We start from the raw sequence: 15,938 nt of genomic DNA on the forward strand, positions 1-15,938 counted from the left end.
GTGGGCCATCAGCCACGAGAGGCCCACCAGAGGGGGTCGGACCAAATCCTCCATCGGGGCGCGGTGCATTCCACCGATGGGTCTCCGATTCTTTCTCCAAACTCTAATTTATTGTTATATACGCTCTTAGAGTAACCAGCCTCTTACAGTATAAACCACCCTCTATCATGCCGCTATAAACTCTTGTCTGGAGTCTCCAAATTATGAATTCAGAACCAGAATAGCATCGATTTACGTGATGACTAAATATCACAAACGACAAAGGCATAACAGTTGAGAAGAGGTCCTCCCGTACACCATCCTGACTCTCATGCGTTTGCTTCGCGATCTCAAAACATTGCGGGTCAAGATGCTATGGCTCGCCTTATAAAATTTTATTAACAAATGGCATACCATCTAGCCGATTCACTGCTTAGAAAATAGTGCATAGTAAAATCGCGACTCTCCGTTTGTTTATCGACAAAGTAGTAATTATTCTATTCATGTTGTATAGTTGAGTGTATATTTTTATTCATGTTGCTTGTATTTAATGATTTACTTTTTACAAAAATCAAAATATTAAATTTTTTGTTCAATTCTGCGGATGAATATTGATATGTCGTTGCGTAAAAAATAAAAACCCTCCACTAATTCATAGTCTCACACACGTAATTTGGCTACAATCGCGTTCTTTTCCAATTGAGCAAAGGATATTTGCGGGAGACTTTTAGACTGAAGACTTCGCAAGTATTGATTTTGTATGCGTGTACATTTACACTGAACATGTCGGGACAGTAGCAAATGTCTTTCCCAAAATATTATTGAAAATAACCCATCAAAATGAAACGTAATCCAGAGGGTGATTTATCACCAAGAAGTAAAAGGACTAGAGCTGGCTATGGTGGTAGAGATGACTCCCTTCGTGATCGTTTAAGCCCCGATATTGGCGATCGCCAGCCCAGAATGTTAGGTCGTGAAAAAATGAGAATGCGAGATAGCCGTGATCGTGATTATGATTTTGAACCCGATCGCCTACCTCCTAAACGTCATCGAGAAGAACCTAGACCAATTGATGATTTTGATCCCTCTCCTAGGATGCAAGACAGGGGACCGGAGCGTCCAGATATTCCCCGAGGCGAACGGGGGGAGGTTGATTATCGGTCACTTTGTATCAGTGGCGTGAGCGTTCAGGCATCGGACACTGAAGTTCGGGACGCCCTTTATCGTGAATTCCGTAAATTTGGTGAGTTTAATGTGAAGGTTGTGCATAACGGTCAGAATCGCTTGGCATATGTGAATTTCCGATTCCCTGATGATGCCAAGGAAGCTAGATTTGGAAGGGGGAAACTGATGTTGTTTGATAAACCAGTGCGCGTTGAACCAGTTTACAATAAGAATCGTAATCGTAGTATTACTCCACCACGGCCAATGCCAGCTGGCCCTCCCTTTGATAGCTTTTCATCTCGGAGTAATTCACCTCCGCTTCGTCGCAGCATTCCGCGTCACGAATTGCCGCCTATTCCTCGCAGGGATCCTCGTGACTTCCCACCAGAATTTGATGATAATCCTCCCGGAAGGCCTGGTCCAGACCATGAAGTGCACCAAATGGGGAACGCTCCAAAGTTTCCGCACCACCTGGATCACATTATGCCGGAGGACGACGACAAAGCTACGAGGACACTGTTTGTTGGGAATCTGGATGTGGCAACGGAACAAGCAGAAATAAGACAGGTGTTCGATAAATTTGGTATCATTGAAGATATTGACATTAAGCGCCCAGCACGCGGGCAAGGGAATGCTTATGCTTTTATCAAGTTTCTGAATTTAGATATGGCACACCGTGCAAAAGTGGCTGTTTCTGGGGAATTCATTGGGAAGTTTCAGTGCAAGATAGGCTATGGAAAAGTTACACCAACGACTGCTTTGTGGGTAGGTGGTTTAGGCCCATGGATAAGACAGGAAAACCTTGAGCGTGAATTTGATCGCTTTGGTGTCATCAATCGTATTGAGTGGCCTCATGGTAAAAGTTATGCATATGTGTTGTATGACAGTATAGATGCTGCTTCAGCAGCTTGTAAGGAAATGCGTGGGTTCCCACTTGGAGGTCCTGATCGGAGGCTGCGTGTAGACTTTGCCGAGCCTGATTCCATCCCAGGGCCAAGAGGACGTGATGGCAGTGGGCCCCGGGATAGTGGCAGTGGTGGTGATTCTCGTGAGTTCCGTGGCGGTGGGGCTGGTGGGCCTCCTCCGCGGCACTTTGAACCAGAGGGCTTGCCACCCCCTATGATGCGAGAGCAACCCCCACCCCCTGGCTTTGAACCATCATGGCCTGGTCCAGGGGGTCCAAATTATAACCAAGGATATATGGACCGCCCACCAAAAAGAGACCGTCGTGATTCTAGAGGTGAAGGTGATCATTACCGCAATCCTGACAATCCTCGTGAGTTTAACAACTATGGCCGTCCACCTATTGATGATCTGGACAGAGACTTTCACCGTGGAAGGAGGTCCCCTGATGTTGAACCACCACGCTTTCGAAGAATGTCACCAGATTTGGAGCGTACTTTCAGGGAGCGCGAGCAACGCTTTCCATCCCCTCGGAGACGCAGGAGTTTTTCAGGTGAACCTGGCAGACATTCTATTGAAAATGACGTCAGACGTTCAAAGATGAGTGAAAAGAATGGTGCCAGTAATTCTAAGCGCACCTCTTGTTCCAACCTCTCAGACCTTGCAAAATGCCTTCCGATTGTCTGGAATGGCGTCCTCATACTGAAAAGTAGTGCGTTCCCAACACGTTTGCATTTAGTTAAAGGTGATGTGAATTTGGTGGATTCTCTAATGAAAGACCCCACCACAGAAACAACTGCTTTGAGAATTACTCAGCGTTTGCGCTTGCTTCAACCAAAGCTAGACGATTTGAATCAAAAAGTGACTGCTGCTGGTCTGAGTAACTCGTGTGTGTTTTTAGCCATGCCTGGATCGACACAGCCACTTGATGATCCCACAAACTCGATCCAACAGCGCCCCTTGAGGAACCTTGTCTCTTACTTGAAGCAGAAGGATTCTGCAGGAGTTATTTCATTGCCGCCTACTCCTACCAAAGACAAGGAAAACGTTGGTGTTCTTCACGCATTTCCTCCCTGCCAGTTTGGTCATGACTTCCTTCAGGATTGTGCACCGAATCTTGGTCCAGACCCTGCAAAGGATGATCATCTTGTTGTCATGGTTGTCAAAGGGCCCCCTTAAGAGTCAGTCTCCAAGTATATCATTTGCTTTTAAGTGGGGAGTGCTAGAAATCGGTCACTAAAAAATCAAGTTCTCATTACCATATCAACCCCTACCAGATAATCATCAACTGTTGGGATTAAATCAAACTGCACAACCTCATGAAATGAGAAAGTGTTTTAGAAGGCACTTGGAGGGGGGGGGGGGGGGATATTGGCTTAAGCCTTACTGTCAAAACCTATTATGATTACTCATCTGGCTTTTCTTTCAGTTATAATTGGGAAAGTTTCAATTTCAGTCTTTAAAAAATTGTTTTTTTCAGACAGGATTGAAGTTTTCTTTCAGCGTCCGCCATTCAATGCAGAAGATGTAATCATGCATCATCAACTTCCTGACCAGTGTTAGCACAGTCTTCCGTTGTGCTCTGGAATGAAATCAGTTTGTCTGTGGGTGCAAGTCATCATAGATTGTTGCTGTTCTACAGTATTTCTTGACATATCCTTGCTTGTGAGCAAAGAAAATGATTGCTATGATATATATTATTGTGCATTGACTTCCACCCAACAACTGAAATATTACATTCATGATTCTAAACTGAGAAAGATGACGCTGAGCCAACTGATGCCAATTGATGTTGTTTCAACACCCAAGTCAAATTTGTTAATGCTATATTGTGTAAGTTATTTTTAGAAGAGACTTTGAGAACTGTTCTATCTTGTTTCCCAAGATAGATGGTTGGCCGACTTCACAGTTCTGCTGCTTGCCTCTTAACTAGGCAGGTTCATCATCACCGCTTAACCTCCTAATGATTATTTCATTCAAAACCATGTTCACTCACTTAAAAATTCAACAATCACTTATGCAGCAGTTTATGTAACCCTTCTTGACCCAACAAGAGTGAACGTTAACAGATTGATATGCTCACTTCCAATGTTAATGAGCATATCAGAATTGTGTGAATTTCAACCCTTGATGCTTCAAGATGATGTCAATGATTGCCAAAATTGTTAAATGGGCTTTGTCTTTTCAAGAAGTTGTCTTTAGGGGTGACTGTGCAGTGGTATATCATCACCATATTGCTGACTTGATGCCACCCAGATGCAGAAATTTGTAATAGTCCGACATGAAATCTTAAAAATGATATTTCAAAGAACTGTCAGCTGAGCAAGTAGTTCCAGCTTTACAGTATTTAGACACTTCAAGAAAGACAAGGCCTGTTCTTACAATTTGTTGTTGTTGTAATGCAATATGATGTAATGATTCAAAAGAAGAATGCAGCCTGCGAAAGGATTTACTTCATGTCAACATCAGAAACCAGGATGGCTTCTGCAGGAAAATATGGACATACTTTCAGTATTTGCCTGGTCTACATGTGGCTACCAAGATATGGAAAGTTGTGATATCTAGGAATAAATTGTGTGTTATATGATTCAATTTTAAAGGAACTATCACCATGAAAAGGCTGCAGTGTTAGTATTTGCCGTTCAGTCAAGTGTGGTCGCATGGAGAAGCTGCAGTGTTCGTGAGAGTGATTCAGTTCATTGACGAGGAAAGACAGTGTTAGTGTGTGCAATTCAGCTAACATGCAAGGAGAGACTGCAGTGTTGGTGTAAGTAGAAGTTCACTTGCAAGGAAATACTACAATGGCATTCTGGATAGAACACAATGTAAGTGTGTTGCATTCTGTTCACTAAAAAGGAAAGACTGTCGTGTTAGTCTGTGCCATTCCGTTCGCATGTAAGGAGAGACTGCAGTGTTAATGAAAGTAAAAGTTCTCTCGCAAGGATAGCTTACAGTGTTGATCTGTGGCATTCAGTTCCCTTGCCAGAACACTTCTCTGCATTTGTTGTGTCGTATACTGTCAGAAAAGGACTTCTGTGTTGGAAAAACATGTTATCAAAACCAAAAATCAAAACCGATAACGAACTTGTTCTGTGCTCTGTCTCATAGAAGAGTGTTGTCAACTACACCAGGCAAAAGGTTGACTTGTGGGACATTTATACCCAGTTCAGTGCGCAGAAAGGTTCATCATGCATCAGCTACATGACGATGACAGTAGTAATAATATATCTGTCATGCTAACTGCAGATATACAAGAGGATGGTCGTCATATCTTCAAGTCGTGAGCAAATTCTAATGTGTTTATTCGCTTTGCAGTGAAGCTTCCCTATCGAGAAAGAATGGTGAAGTTCCTATTTCCTAGATATCACTGATTCCTAGTCACATGTAGCTCGGTACAACTGATGTGAGGAGAAAAACTGTGTGTTCAAGTGTGCTGAGCAGACATTCTGGGGATACCATCTTGATTTGAACTGTGCTGATATTCAATTCAAGTGATCCTAGAGGAATTATCATAAACTTAGTTTGAGTGTGTTCTGAGCAATTCTAGGAAGTGACTTTCTTATCTTTATTGAATGGATCAAAAATGGAAAACAATTTGAAGTTTTCCATTTTTGAACTGATTCAGTATGGACTAACCTTATTCTTATCCAAATGCTTGCATGTGTTTCCCATTCTTGCACGGAAAAGTTACGATTTATTTTGTGAAAGTGTCAGGCAGTGTGAGCTATTTGTATTCTTATTCTTGTACTTTTTGGAAGGTTATGAATGATCGACGGGCCTGGTTAATTCTAGTGGATCTTGGCCAAAAAGTGATTTCTATTTTACGGTGATGTGTTAATTCTAGTTGGGGAACCAAATATGTAAATGGTTGGCCAGGCCAGTCAGCATTCTCTTTGGATATGTCGACATATTCTGTATTGGATATGTGTAAATTATATTGTGATCATTCTAAGTTGTGGGCAGTGGAAGTTGGGGTTGTGTCGAATTATCAGTCGAAGTGGATATAGCCCTGTCTTTGATGACTGGCTTGTCATTAAAACCATTGTCATTTGTGTGTATTCTATATGAGGAAGTGTTGTGTATATTATTTCCTATCCTTCGTGAATTCAATCACTTAATTCAGTAAATGGGAACTCGTGATTTCCTTGGATAAACCATTCTAATTGTGTTTTGATGGTGAAGTTTTTCCTTGGAAGCATCATCAACCAAGTGGTGTGTCACTTAAATAAACCAAAGTGCCTTGTTAAAAGACCAAGCTCTTCCTCCTGTGTAGGTGACTGTACCAAATACAGTAAACTAAGAGTAAGACAGTGCTCTGCCTTATGGCGTAGATTGCCTGTCTCTGGCACGGCTTGGAAGCCAATGAAAAGAAACCAAATGAATGTGTATTAATTCTGAAAGTACCCCATTTTGGAGCAATTGATTCGAGTTGGAAATGGGCCCTATCTCGACTTAGTGTTTCTCATATCAGTGTGTATTCAACATAGTATTTAGATGATATGGCGCTATAATGCCAATTCTAGATATAGGAAACCGTGTACATTAATGATGAATACCAAGTATATAATCTATAGCTCGAGGTGTGTGAACGATCTCTAATACTTATCATCATATTGGTGATTTGTTAGCATTGTTCAAGTTGACAACATCACTCGTCTGGCAATGCAAAAGGTGCGTTCAACTCATCGAAAGAGGAAAGTGTGGTAAAATTGATGGAGGAGCATGATTTTATTCTAGTTTGTGTGTACATGTAAAATATCTTGACGATGTCACGTTGTGTAACTTAATATTTGTGTACGGTGCAACACAATTTTCTTGAGAGAGCTATATCATTCTCAATATCAATATTCTATATATCATGGATGTAGTCAAACGATGGATAACGGTTGAATTTATGTTAGACCTGAGTACGCTGAATTTCTATCTCAATATGTGCGACTTGTACCCTTTGCTTTTATCCTGTGGTGACCTAATTAAAGCTTACTGTAGCATATGAAATTCAATCATCTCTGTGATTTTTCGTCTGAAGGAGGATGGTGTGTTACGACTTGGAGGTCCTGTGAGGAGAATTACAGTGACGATTACCTTTTTCCCATTTCTGGGATCCGAGCATCTCTGTGTGAAGTGATTCTTCGTCGGAGATCTCTGTCTATCTCTGTGCATAGTGATAAAACTGAATTCCCTGTGAAATTACTGATGTGATTGGAAAGTTTCGTATTTGTGCATTTCATTATTCAAAGACGTGTGGGATGTGTTCCCTACATGTGAATTCAAATACGTGAGCAAATTAATTTATTTGTGAATTCAAGTATGTGGGGGAAATGTTCCCTATTTGTGAATTAAACTACACGAGGGACATTTATATCCCTGTTGTGAATTCAAAAAGTGAATAGGTGAGGGAAATGTTCCCTGTTGGTGAATTTCTGTGAATTCAAATATGTGAGGGAAGTGTTCCCAAATCCCTATTAGTGAATTCAAATATGTGAATGAAAATGTCTCCTAATTCAAAATAGTGATGGAATCATCACGCCCTCATTCATTAACATAAACATAAGGCAAGGGAAATGTTCCCTTCTTTTATCTGTGAAGTTATTAAATACGTCGATGTGAGTGAAATGTTCCAAATTGTGAATTTCTGTGGGATTTCAGCCTAACATCGTACATTGTTCCCTCTCGAATTATGGAGGAGAACATTGCCATTACTTTCCATTGCCACAGACCTCGCTATCTATAGCAGTGTGCCAGTGAACATGGATGTTCATTGGGTATTCCTAGGTCAGTACCTCGTGATGGAGTTCTTAAAAATGGCCCACATATTGTGTTGTGATTTTTTACTGTGTGGTGCTGTCCAGGTTGCAACATCAAACATCAAACGCAGCCCCTAGTGCTAATGATGTTCGTCATATCATGTTTCATGAGGCATCCAGGACAATGTTACTTTGTGTACATTGCAATGACCAAGGAAGTCTGTCTCCTTTATTCATCGTGAAGTGAGTGCTGTTGGCTACAGGACACTGCCCCTGGAATATATTTACATCCTTACCAGTGATGGACTCTCCTTCAAGAACAATTCACTCCTGGACTATTCATCCATGTGGACAATCACCTGAGGGCATATATCTGACTCTTGCATTTTACTCTGGTTGGTTTTGCTGGGGTTATGTAATGAGTACAGAGTATTTCACAGTGTCTGCTGCTGATACCAATATTGTTCATGAAAGACATTGCAATGTCGGTGTTGATTTGAATCAGTAAGCACCTGATGGAATATCAATTCAAAGTGGTTGCAAATATTGTCCCTGCTGATTTTGGTGATTGTTCTTTGTGATGAATAGTGTGGGGTATACATTGTCCTTGAAGATTGTCCGATGATGTGCAATATGACAGCTTGGCATCCCAGCAAAATCACAATATCAAGGAGTCTCACATCTTGGAACTTTGAAAGAAGATGACACACGTTCTGTTCAAGTCATAAAACTATTATATGCGGTCAAATGTAAGAAGGCTAGCAGAAGAAGGTGTAGCAGGAGTTCTAGCTAGCCTGGTATTTGTGCTTGAAGTCCAAGGAGGGTCAATTCGCAAAAACTTACTGCCAAGCCTACTTTACATTTTGCTGCATGGGACTGTTTTATGATTACAGTTTTCAAACATCGTACATGTTTTTCACATTGCTGATCATTTTCAAAGTAAGTAGACATCGATTTCCACATTTCAAGGGCATGCCCTATTCCATATTTCCTGTCTCGGTGTGTTTGTCTAAATGTATAGTTTAAAGAGAATATTTAATAAATATGTTGAGAAAAAATTAAGTGTTCTTGCTGATCAAAGCTTTCATCATGGACAGGTTGTGACAATTGGGAACCCCTGATTTGGATTGGAATGTTACAGAGCAAGATGGGTCCAACTGTCCTTCAAGTCACAACCTGTCCTTCAAGTCACAACCTGTCCTCCCAGGAATTCTTGGCCTTCTTCAAGCAGGAATTAATTGGAATTTCTGATACGTCTGACCTGGCATTGATGAATCAGAAGACACCTAAATGGGTGAATTCGCTTCAGAAAGCACTGCCATGAAGCTTGCAGGGCTTCTTATTGGTCAATACCTGAGCGGAAGACCCACATTCTTGATCCAGGAATGACAGAGGTCAAAATAGCTGGTCTCATTGTCTGATCCTACAATCTGTCCTCCCTCAAGGAATGGGGGAGAGTAAAATGACCGGCCTCTTCTTGTCACTTGATGTCACAGCCTGTCTTCCCTCATGTGATGGGAGGAGGCAAAGTAGCTGGCCTCCTCACATGTGGCCTGATGTCACAATCTATCCCCCTCAAGGAATGGGAGAAGGAGAAATTACTAGTCTCCGCTAGCTGCCAGGTATCGCAGTTTATCCTCTCTCATTCAATAGAAGAGGGCAAAAAGGCAGAATACAAGTAACCAGGTTTGATGTCATAAATATGTCCTTCCTGAAGGAATGAGACAATGGCAAAATGACCCTGGCCTCATTTCATTATGTTCGATGTCGATCAGAAGGAATGAAAGTGGACAAGACAACTGGCCTCCTCCCATGTCACCCGATGTCACTATCTGTCCTCCCTCAAGGATTGGGAGAATGTGAAATTACTAGTCTCCGCACAAGTCGCCAGATGTCACAATCTGTCTTCTCTCAAGGAAAGGGAGGGGGCAAAACACTAGTAACTAGCATCATCTTCTGTCGGCTCACGTCACAATTTGCCCTTCAAAATGGGAGAGAGGGCAAAATGGGTGCTTCATTGTAAGACATTGGTTGTCAAAATCTGTCCTCTCTCGAGCATGAAAGAGGGGAAAATAACTTGCCTTGTTTCATGACGTCTGGGGTCACAATCTGTCCTCCCTCAAGAATTTGGAAAGGGCAAAATGCAATTTCAAAACGAGCCTCATTTCATGACGTCTGGGGTCACAATCTGTCCTCTCTCTGGAGAGGGTAAAATAGCCCCGTTTTATGTCGCCGGATGATGTCACATTATGTCCGCTCTTCCACGGGTCCTCGGAGGTTCTCTGGATGAGACATAATTACGAACACCCTAAAGACTGATACTCCGCTTAATCACTCCGTGCACGACGTCATTGACTGATTACTTTCATTTTTCCAGATGTTCTAGAAATATCGTCGATATTTACCAAATTGGGTTTACACGGGTTTGAACAGTAGTTTAAACAGGAGTGAATGAGGCAATACTGCATGAAGTAAATACACTCAAGCAACCAGACGTTGAAAGCACACAAAGACTACCCCCTAGGCCTGTGTGTGTGGAAAATAAATATATTCTTAATAATATTGACATAACTTTATGAAAATCGGATCAAAATTTTTAATTGCCTTCGTTCCTGGCACGTTCATATGTTGTGGTCATTGTGGAAAGTTTATCAATAGGCTGCGCATATGTATTAAAATGTCTTGTTTAAATTATACCTACCGGTCGCGTGCCAACACGATTACGGTAACATTTGTTGTATGTTGCTACTGGGAACCCCGGGTAGCGCACCCACTGAATTGAACGCCGTCTGCGGACAACTCGGTCGTCTCGTCTGATCCACCGAGGACACTGTCGTCTGTCATCGAGCGACATGGCCGTCTCTCTGCCACCAATGCTACCGGGTACGCCGGCTAGGTCAGAGTAAGTACATCCGCATATTGTGTCCGTTCTTTCTGTTTCGGAAATATTCTGGAGCTGTTTATCATTTGAATGCTCTTCGCAGGCAAATGCCGTCCATCCGAAGACGAATTATTCGTCGTCGATGTACACGCTTCTAGCAGACGGAGCGATATTGACAGGTAAAACGGTTCGTTCACATGTTTTGTAGTCAGGATAGAAACATACACTAGAAAACCGCCACTCGGCATTTTAAATGTTGCTATCCGAAGGATTGTTATCGATCAATCTGTCACATCGCCTGTTGTCGCTCAATGTATTGCTTTGATATCGATATAGATACGTATACAGGTAGCGTCTATCGCCACTTGGATTGTCTATCACATGGTTGCCGCAATATCTGTTCAAACAATTCCAACTAAGGATGCACATCCCAAGTTGGATTGTCCCGTTTGGTAATGCACTTAACCAATCGGATGATAATAAGAACAGTGCAAATGAATTGGATAGCGAAGGGCCGGGCACGCTGAGAAATCAATTGGAAAAGGAGCCATTACCGGTGTAAAAGGGAATTGTGTCCGCTGTAGAAAAGACATCGACCAATAGACTCGTTAAAGTTATACCCTGTTGCACTGTTGGCATGACTCTAAGGGGTTATAAATCATCCTTATTCTGCCACCCCCTGCACCGATCGCGTAGTTGCGAGTTGAAACACGGCAGGATTTCTGTTAAAACAATATTTGTGTCTCACACCACATTGCGTTTATTATAAATAATATACACCATTGTTACCTGTTGCTATAACTTAGAGCCAGTTTATAAAATCCATAAACTCACATAGCACTGACATATATGCATATGGTCTACTTATTATTATACAATAGGCGACACAAACATTCCCTGCTAGATTAAATAATGTAAAAACGAATATGGCATTTTTTGGTATATACTTAAAACATTTCCAACAGTAGGTTTTATGGGTTCATATTTGCAAGCGCGATAGTAGGAATGCCATTAACATTATGATAAATCAATATTGCCAAACAACATAAATACGTTCCCAGATTGATATTGACCATATTGACTTTTACCCGGCTAGACCCCCCAGAGTGCCAAACGAGAGGGATTTTTGAGTGTGCTGTTTCTGGCGGCCATGTTGCTTGATGTAAAACTGCCGAAGTCACATTTGTTTGATTTAGGCATAAGGCAAATCTGGCTAAGTCACAAGCTTGACTAGGCAGTTATTCCATTGACCTTCATACACACCAGGGCTGGGTTAACGGCGCCGTTAAGTCTTAACATGAAAATTCTAATGGGATTAACTGAAAGAGATAACGTCCAAGCAAGGATACTTAACGTAACCGTGACTTTTGTGCTTTTGAGCAACCCGGCACTGGATTGAGTTAAGCACGAAAATATCAACTTGGCAAAAAATGACTTTTTTAGGCATTTGTTTTATGAGGGTGACGATAACAGGAACCGCGGCCTGAGAATGCCAACTTGTAGTCGCGCGACGCATTTCGCTCGCGGTCGAAAAGACCAACGGTTGTTCGTTGAGACGATGACATAGTTAAACTTTCTAAACATAATTAGATGTATTCCGCAATCCTCCTGTCAACCGAAATAATGGAAATCCTAAGCTGAGCTCACTCGTGTGCACCACTTCGCACATGTATTTATAATCCTTAAAATGTGAGGCGAAACGCACACCCAGCTTGACTTTCAGAGGCCTACTTGAAGTTCATGGCATCAAAAATATTGAACTATCGTAAGGAAAAGTGATTGACCGGTAACCTAAGTATATATAATGGGGGTACTGAGAGATTAAAATACGCGTAGGCCTGTATTGTCAAGCCAGTGTTGATCCCCGTACAAAGATTATAATCCCCGACTCAGGTCGGATGATCTTATTATGATCCTTTGTCTTCAACCTATTTTGTCTGTATTATCATTTCAATGTTTAAGATATAGAAATAGTGGGCACAAATGTGCCATATCGAACAAGTGAAAGGACAGTTGATTTATTTCAGGCATGTGTCCCGCTAATTTTTCTTGAGGTCATTTTATAACTTTGCATGTAGTTGTAGTCGCAAACAGTCAATCCGACAAGTTCAGAGCTAACGCACGCCTCGGGACGCATCTCTCAGGAGGACACCCGAGGGATAATTTGTACTCTTTTTGGTGTGTGGTTGTTCTGTTCCAAGTTCGATTACCAGCCATGCGGGGAAATACGGGCAGAAAGCCGAGGTGAGATACTTTGCGACGGATGGCCATGTCCTCAAATACTGCTTTTTTTCTCTGAAGACGGCGAGCCTGCTAATTGCGAATCGCAAAAGGGTATCAGATGAGGTATCAGATTTTTGTTGTTTCATGCTCAACATTTTGTACCTTGCAGCATGACCTTTTGGTCGCGACACGAACCCGTCAACATGCCGCGTGGAAACACCGACCACTGGAGTAAGATGCGCATCAAGGCCACAGCAATCTCCGACAACGCCTTCAACGCCCCGTCATACGGTCCGGTCCTCACCGACTCCGGTAAGTTGAAGTTTTTTTATCATAAACTACAGGGTTCCCATTCGACAATATACCGTGCTACTATTGGCTTATGACCATGCATATAACAAGATTGGACGACACTGAGACCAATTTTCTCCAGCAATAAAGCGGAAGCGTAGGCATGCAGTCCTTTCCAGTATAAGACAATGGCACAACCAAGCCATCGGGAAGGTACAAGACGGCCGTTATGGAGTCACATCGTTCTCCCTTGCGTTGTTCGTTTGACAAAAATTGTCTTCAGAATTGTTTTTGATATGAATGCTTTCCTCTTCTAGCTGTTGAAGCCTTCTACCAAGACGCTCAGCGTGGATTGGAACGCAACCAAATTAACGACATCATAAAGACCAAGTCGTCCGTCGGAGACTTCAGCAAGAAGTTCGTCAGTGGGATGAATGGCCGTGTCCCCGGTAACTATCACCTGAGCCGCCCGAAGGTCGGGTCGGCGAGGGGTTCTTACAGGAACATTTACAGTGACAGGGCCAAGGAAGGTTTCGTCTATTGGTACAGGGATCGACCAAAGCCAACTCAGTGTAAGTGAATTAACTAGCTGCTTCTTGCCTTTTCCTGGCGACAGAATGTCCTTTCACACCATATACCAAGACCTCAATGTGACTGATGCCACCACTAGGCAAATCGATATTTTCATTGCTATATAGCGTTTATAAGAGTTAGAATAAGTTTACCCTATGTTAACGTTTTAGTATCTATATACATGTTCCTCTGCTCGCTTTGTTTCAGTTGGTCGCTACGGAATTGGATCGTACAAAACCGTCCTTGGAATCGGAAACGCTCCCAGGACGTAAAAAACTACATCCTCACATCATGTGACACTCACCTGGTGCTCATCATAACCCATCTTCTGCCAAGATTGTTTCTTCCGACCGGATTTGAGATTTCTGAACATGTCTTCATGAATCAGCTTTGGAAGGAATTAACATCTCGGATTCAATCAACTTGTGCATTTTTGCGCTGAGAAGTGCAGACGACATGACGTCCGAGCCCAAAGACGTCGGTTGCTGCTGACTAATCAGATGTCTGCACAAGACTTCTTACCTGCCCTTCCAGTAACTTGCATCGTGTTCATTTTCAAAGTTTCACCATTCGATTCTTTGAGCTCATCGGCCAAATATCTGTGATAAAACGGACATCATGTGACGTAAAGTCCACTTGATTGTCAAGCCAATTAGTGGCAGTGTTTTAGTTATAACTTGCTTGCGTTTTTTGCTGTTAGGTTTATTAATAAACATTTTGCTGGCTTAGCTTGAGATTTGCCCCATGAATCAAGGTTGAAGGAGAGAAGAGAGGGGAGAGAATGTAAGAGGCAGTGGACAAACGACAACGTGTGCGATGTTTCTTTGGAGTGTTTGAGATTGATTGTATGGAGTGTTTGGTATCCGAGTGAGAGCGACATGTCACTTAGTACGGGTGTGAGACCCTTCCCAGGGATGCATTCGTTAAATCTTTGAGTGGTTAGAATAGTGGAACTGTGTATAGTGTCTGACATGAATGAATTTATAGCATTTTCAATCTTGAAAATCATCTCATGTGCTCATGGAATTGTTGGCTGTGCTGATCCTAGCTTGCGAGTCGCACTTGTACCATTGTCGATGGCTGAGATTTATGGCTCAGGTTTGATTTGGAATGACAGATGTGCACTTTGAGGCTTGACCTTAGCTTTTGCTCTGAGCGTGTGATTGTAATCTTCTGCATGGTCTGGCAGTTACTATGAATGACTGATGTGACAATTCAGAGATATGAGGTGACAGTTCGTGAATAGTTGTGGCACACACCATTTGACAAAAGGCCCATTCGCCAGAGGTGAAAGATTGTGACACTGTCCTCACATAACGTACAGTGATGAATGACTGCATGTCCTCAACGAGCTGTCCCAGTAAGTGCGATTGTGACATATATCTTTTTGACGTTACTGTTCCATTTTCTTGTGCGACAAAAAGTCTTTGACTGACAATTTTTTCTAACAAATAAGCTTACTGTGATATGACTTTGTCTGTGGTGGTGCTTGTTGGTTGAAGAAAGATAAGCCTAGAATGTGCATTTTGAAGTGATTGAATAATGCGTCGTTGCAAGACTGGATTGCACTTACCATCTTGGTACATTTTGGCAGAAAGCCCAACTTTATGTTGACTGAAGGAATCCATGGCGGTTGGGTAGAAGAGGAGACCAGACAGGAGGATGTATGCACAGTGTCACATCTTAGATTCATGGGGCAATCGAGGCTGCAGTAACTTCACATCGCCATTAGCAGTATTAGGTCAACCTTTTTCCCACCATTTTAATCAAGTCAATGAACTGGGTATAGTTCAAACTTGAATATGAGAAGAGGTTTTAAATAGCTTTTTACTCTACTTTAGTTGTGAACACTTGAAGTGGGCTTACTTCACACTGCACCATACTGGGACTTACACAAGCTATCTAAGATTATGTCGGATTGCCATCATTTTGGGATCATCGAAGACTATAATAAACCTTTTCAGTGTTGATCTGATAAGCTTGGAGAGGAAGACGTCCACAGTTCACACTGCGATTCTGGTGTTCCTTTTGTAAATAGTGTTATTTGATGAAATGTACTGTAATAATATACTTCTGTATTTGTAATTTATATTTGCGTTTGGAATAAAGTACGAGATAAACACCACGATCATTGTCCTGTGGAAGTTTCTGTGACTGTTTTGCAGTCACAATCAGCC

General features: G+C 42.1%; 2 protein-coding genes across 3 annotated transcripts; both read left to right on the forward strand.

The window, feature by feature from the left end:
• The first annotated feature begins 729 nt into the window (after nt 1-729).
• Nucleotides 730-7,044, forward strand: LOC135490618 (RNA-binding protein spenito-like). The gene has a single exon (XM_064775888.1). It carries the CDS (start codon nt 820-822, stop codon nt 3,223-3,225), a length of 2,406 nt encoding a protein of 801 aa, XP_064631958.1. The 5' UTR covers nt 730-819; the 3' UTR covers nt 3,226-7,044.
• A 3,503-nt stretch (nt 7,045-10,547) lies between these two features.
• LOC135490832 (uncharacterized) lies at nt 10,548-15,886 on the forward strand. Of its 2 annotated transcripts, none has more exons than XM_064776375.1 (4): nt 10,548-10,695; nt 13,067-13,209; nt 13,506-13,760; nt 13,969-15,886. In XM_064776375.1, the coding sequence occupies exons 1-4, from the start codon at nt 10,646-10,648 to the stop codon at nt 14,031-14,033; spliced, it is 513 nt and encodes a 170-aa protein (XP_064632445.1). In that variant the 5' UTR covers nt 10,548-10,645; the 3' UTR covers nt 14,034-15,886. The 2 variants fall into 2 exon arrangements, with proteins under 2 accessions (XP_064632445.1, XP_064632446.1); XM_064776376.1 differs by lacking the exon at nt 10,548-10,695 and adding an exon at nt 12,643-12,918.
• The last annotated feature ends 52 nt before the right edge of the window (nt 15,887-15,938 follow it).

This window comes from Lineus longissimus, chromosome 7 (assembly GCF_910592395.1).
Source record: "Lineus longissimus chromosome 7, tnLinLong1.2, whole genome shotgun sequence".
NCBI lineage: Eukaryota > Metazoa > Nemertea > Pilidiophora > Heteronemertea > Lineidae > Lineus > Lineus longissimus.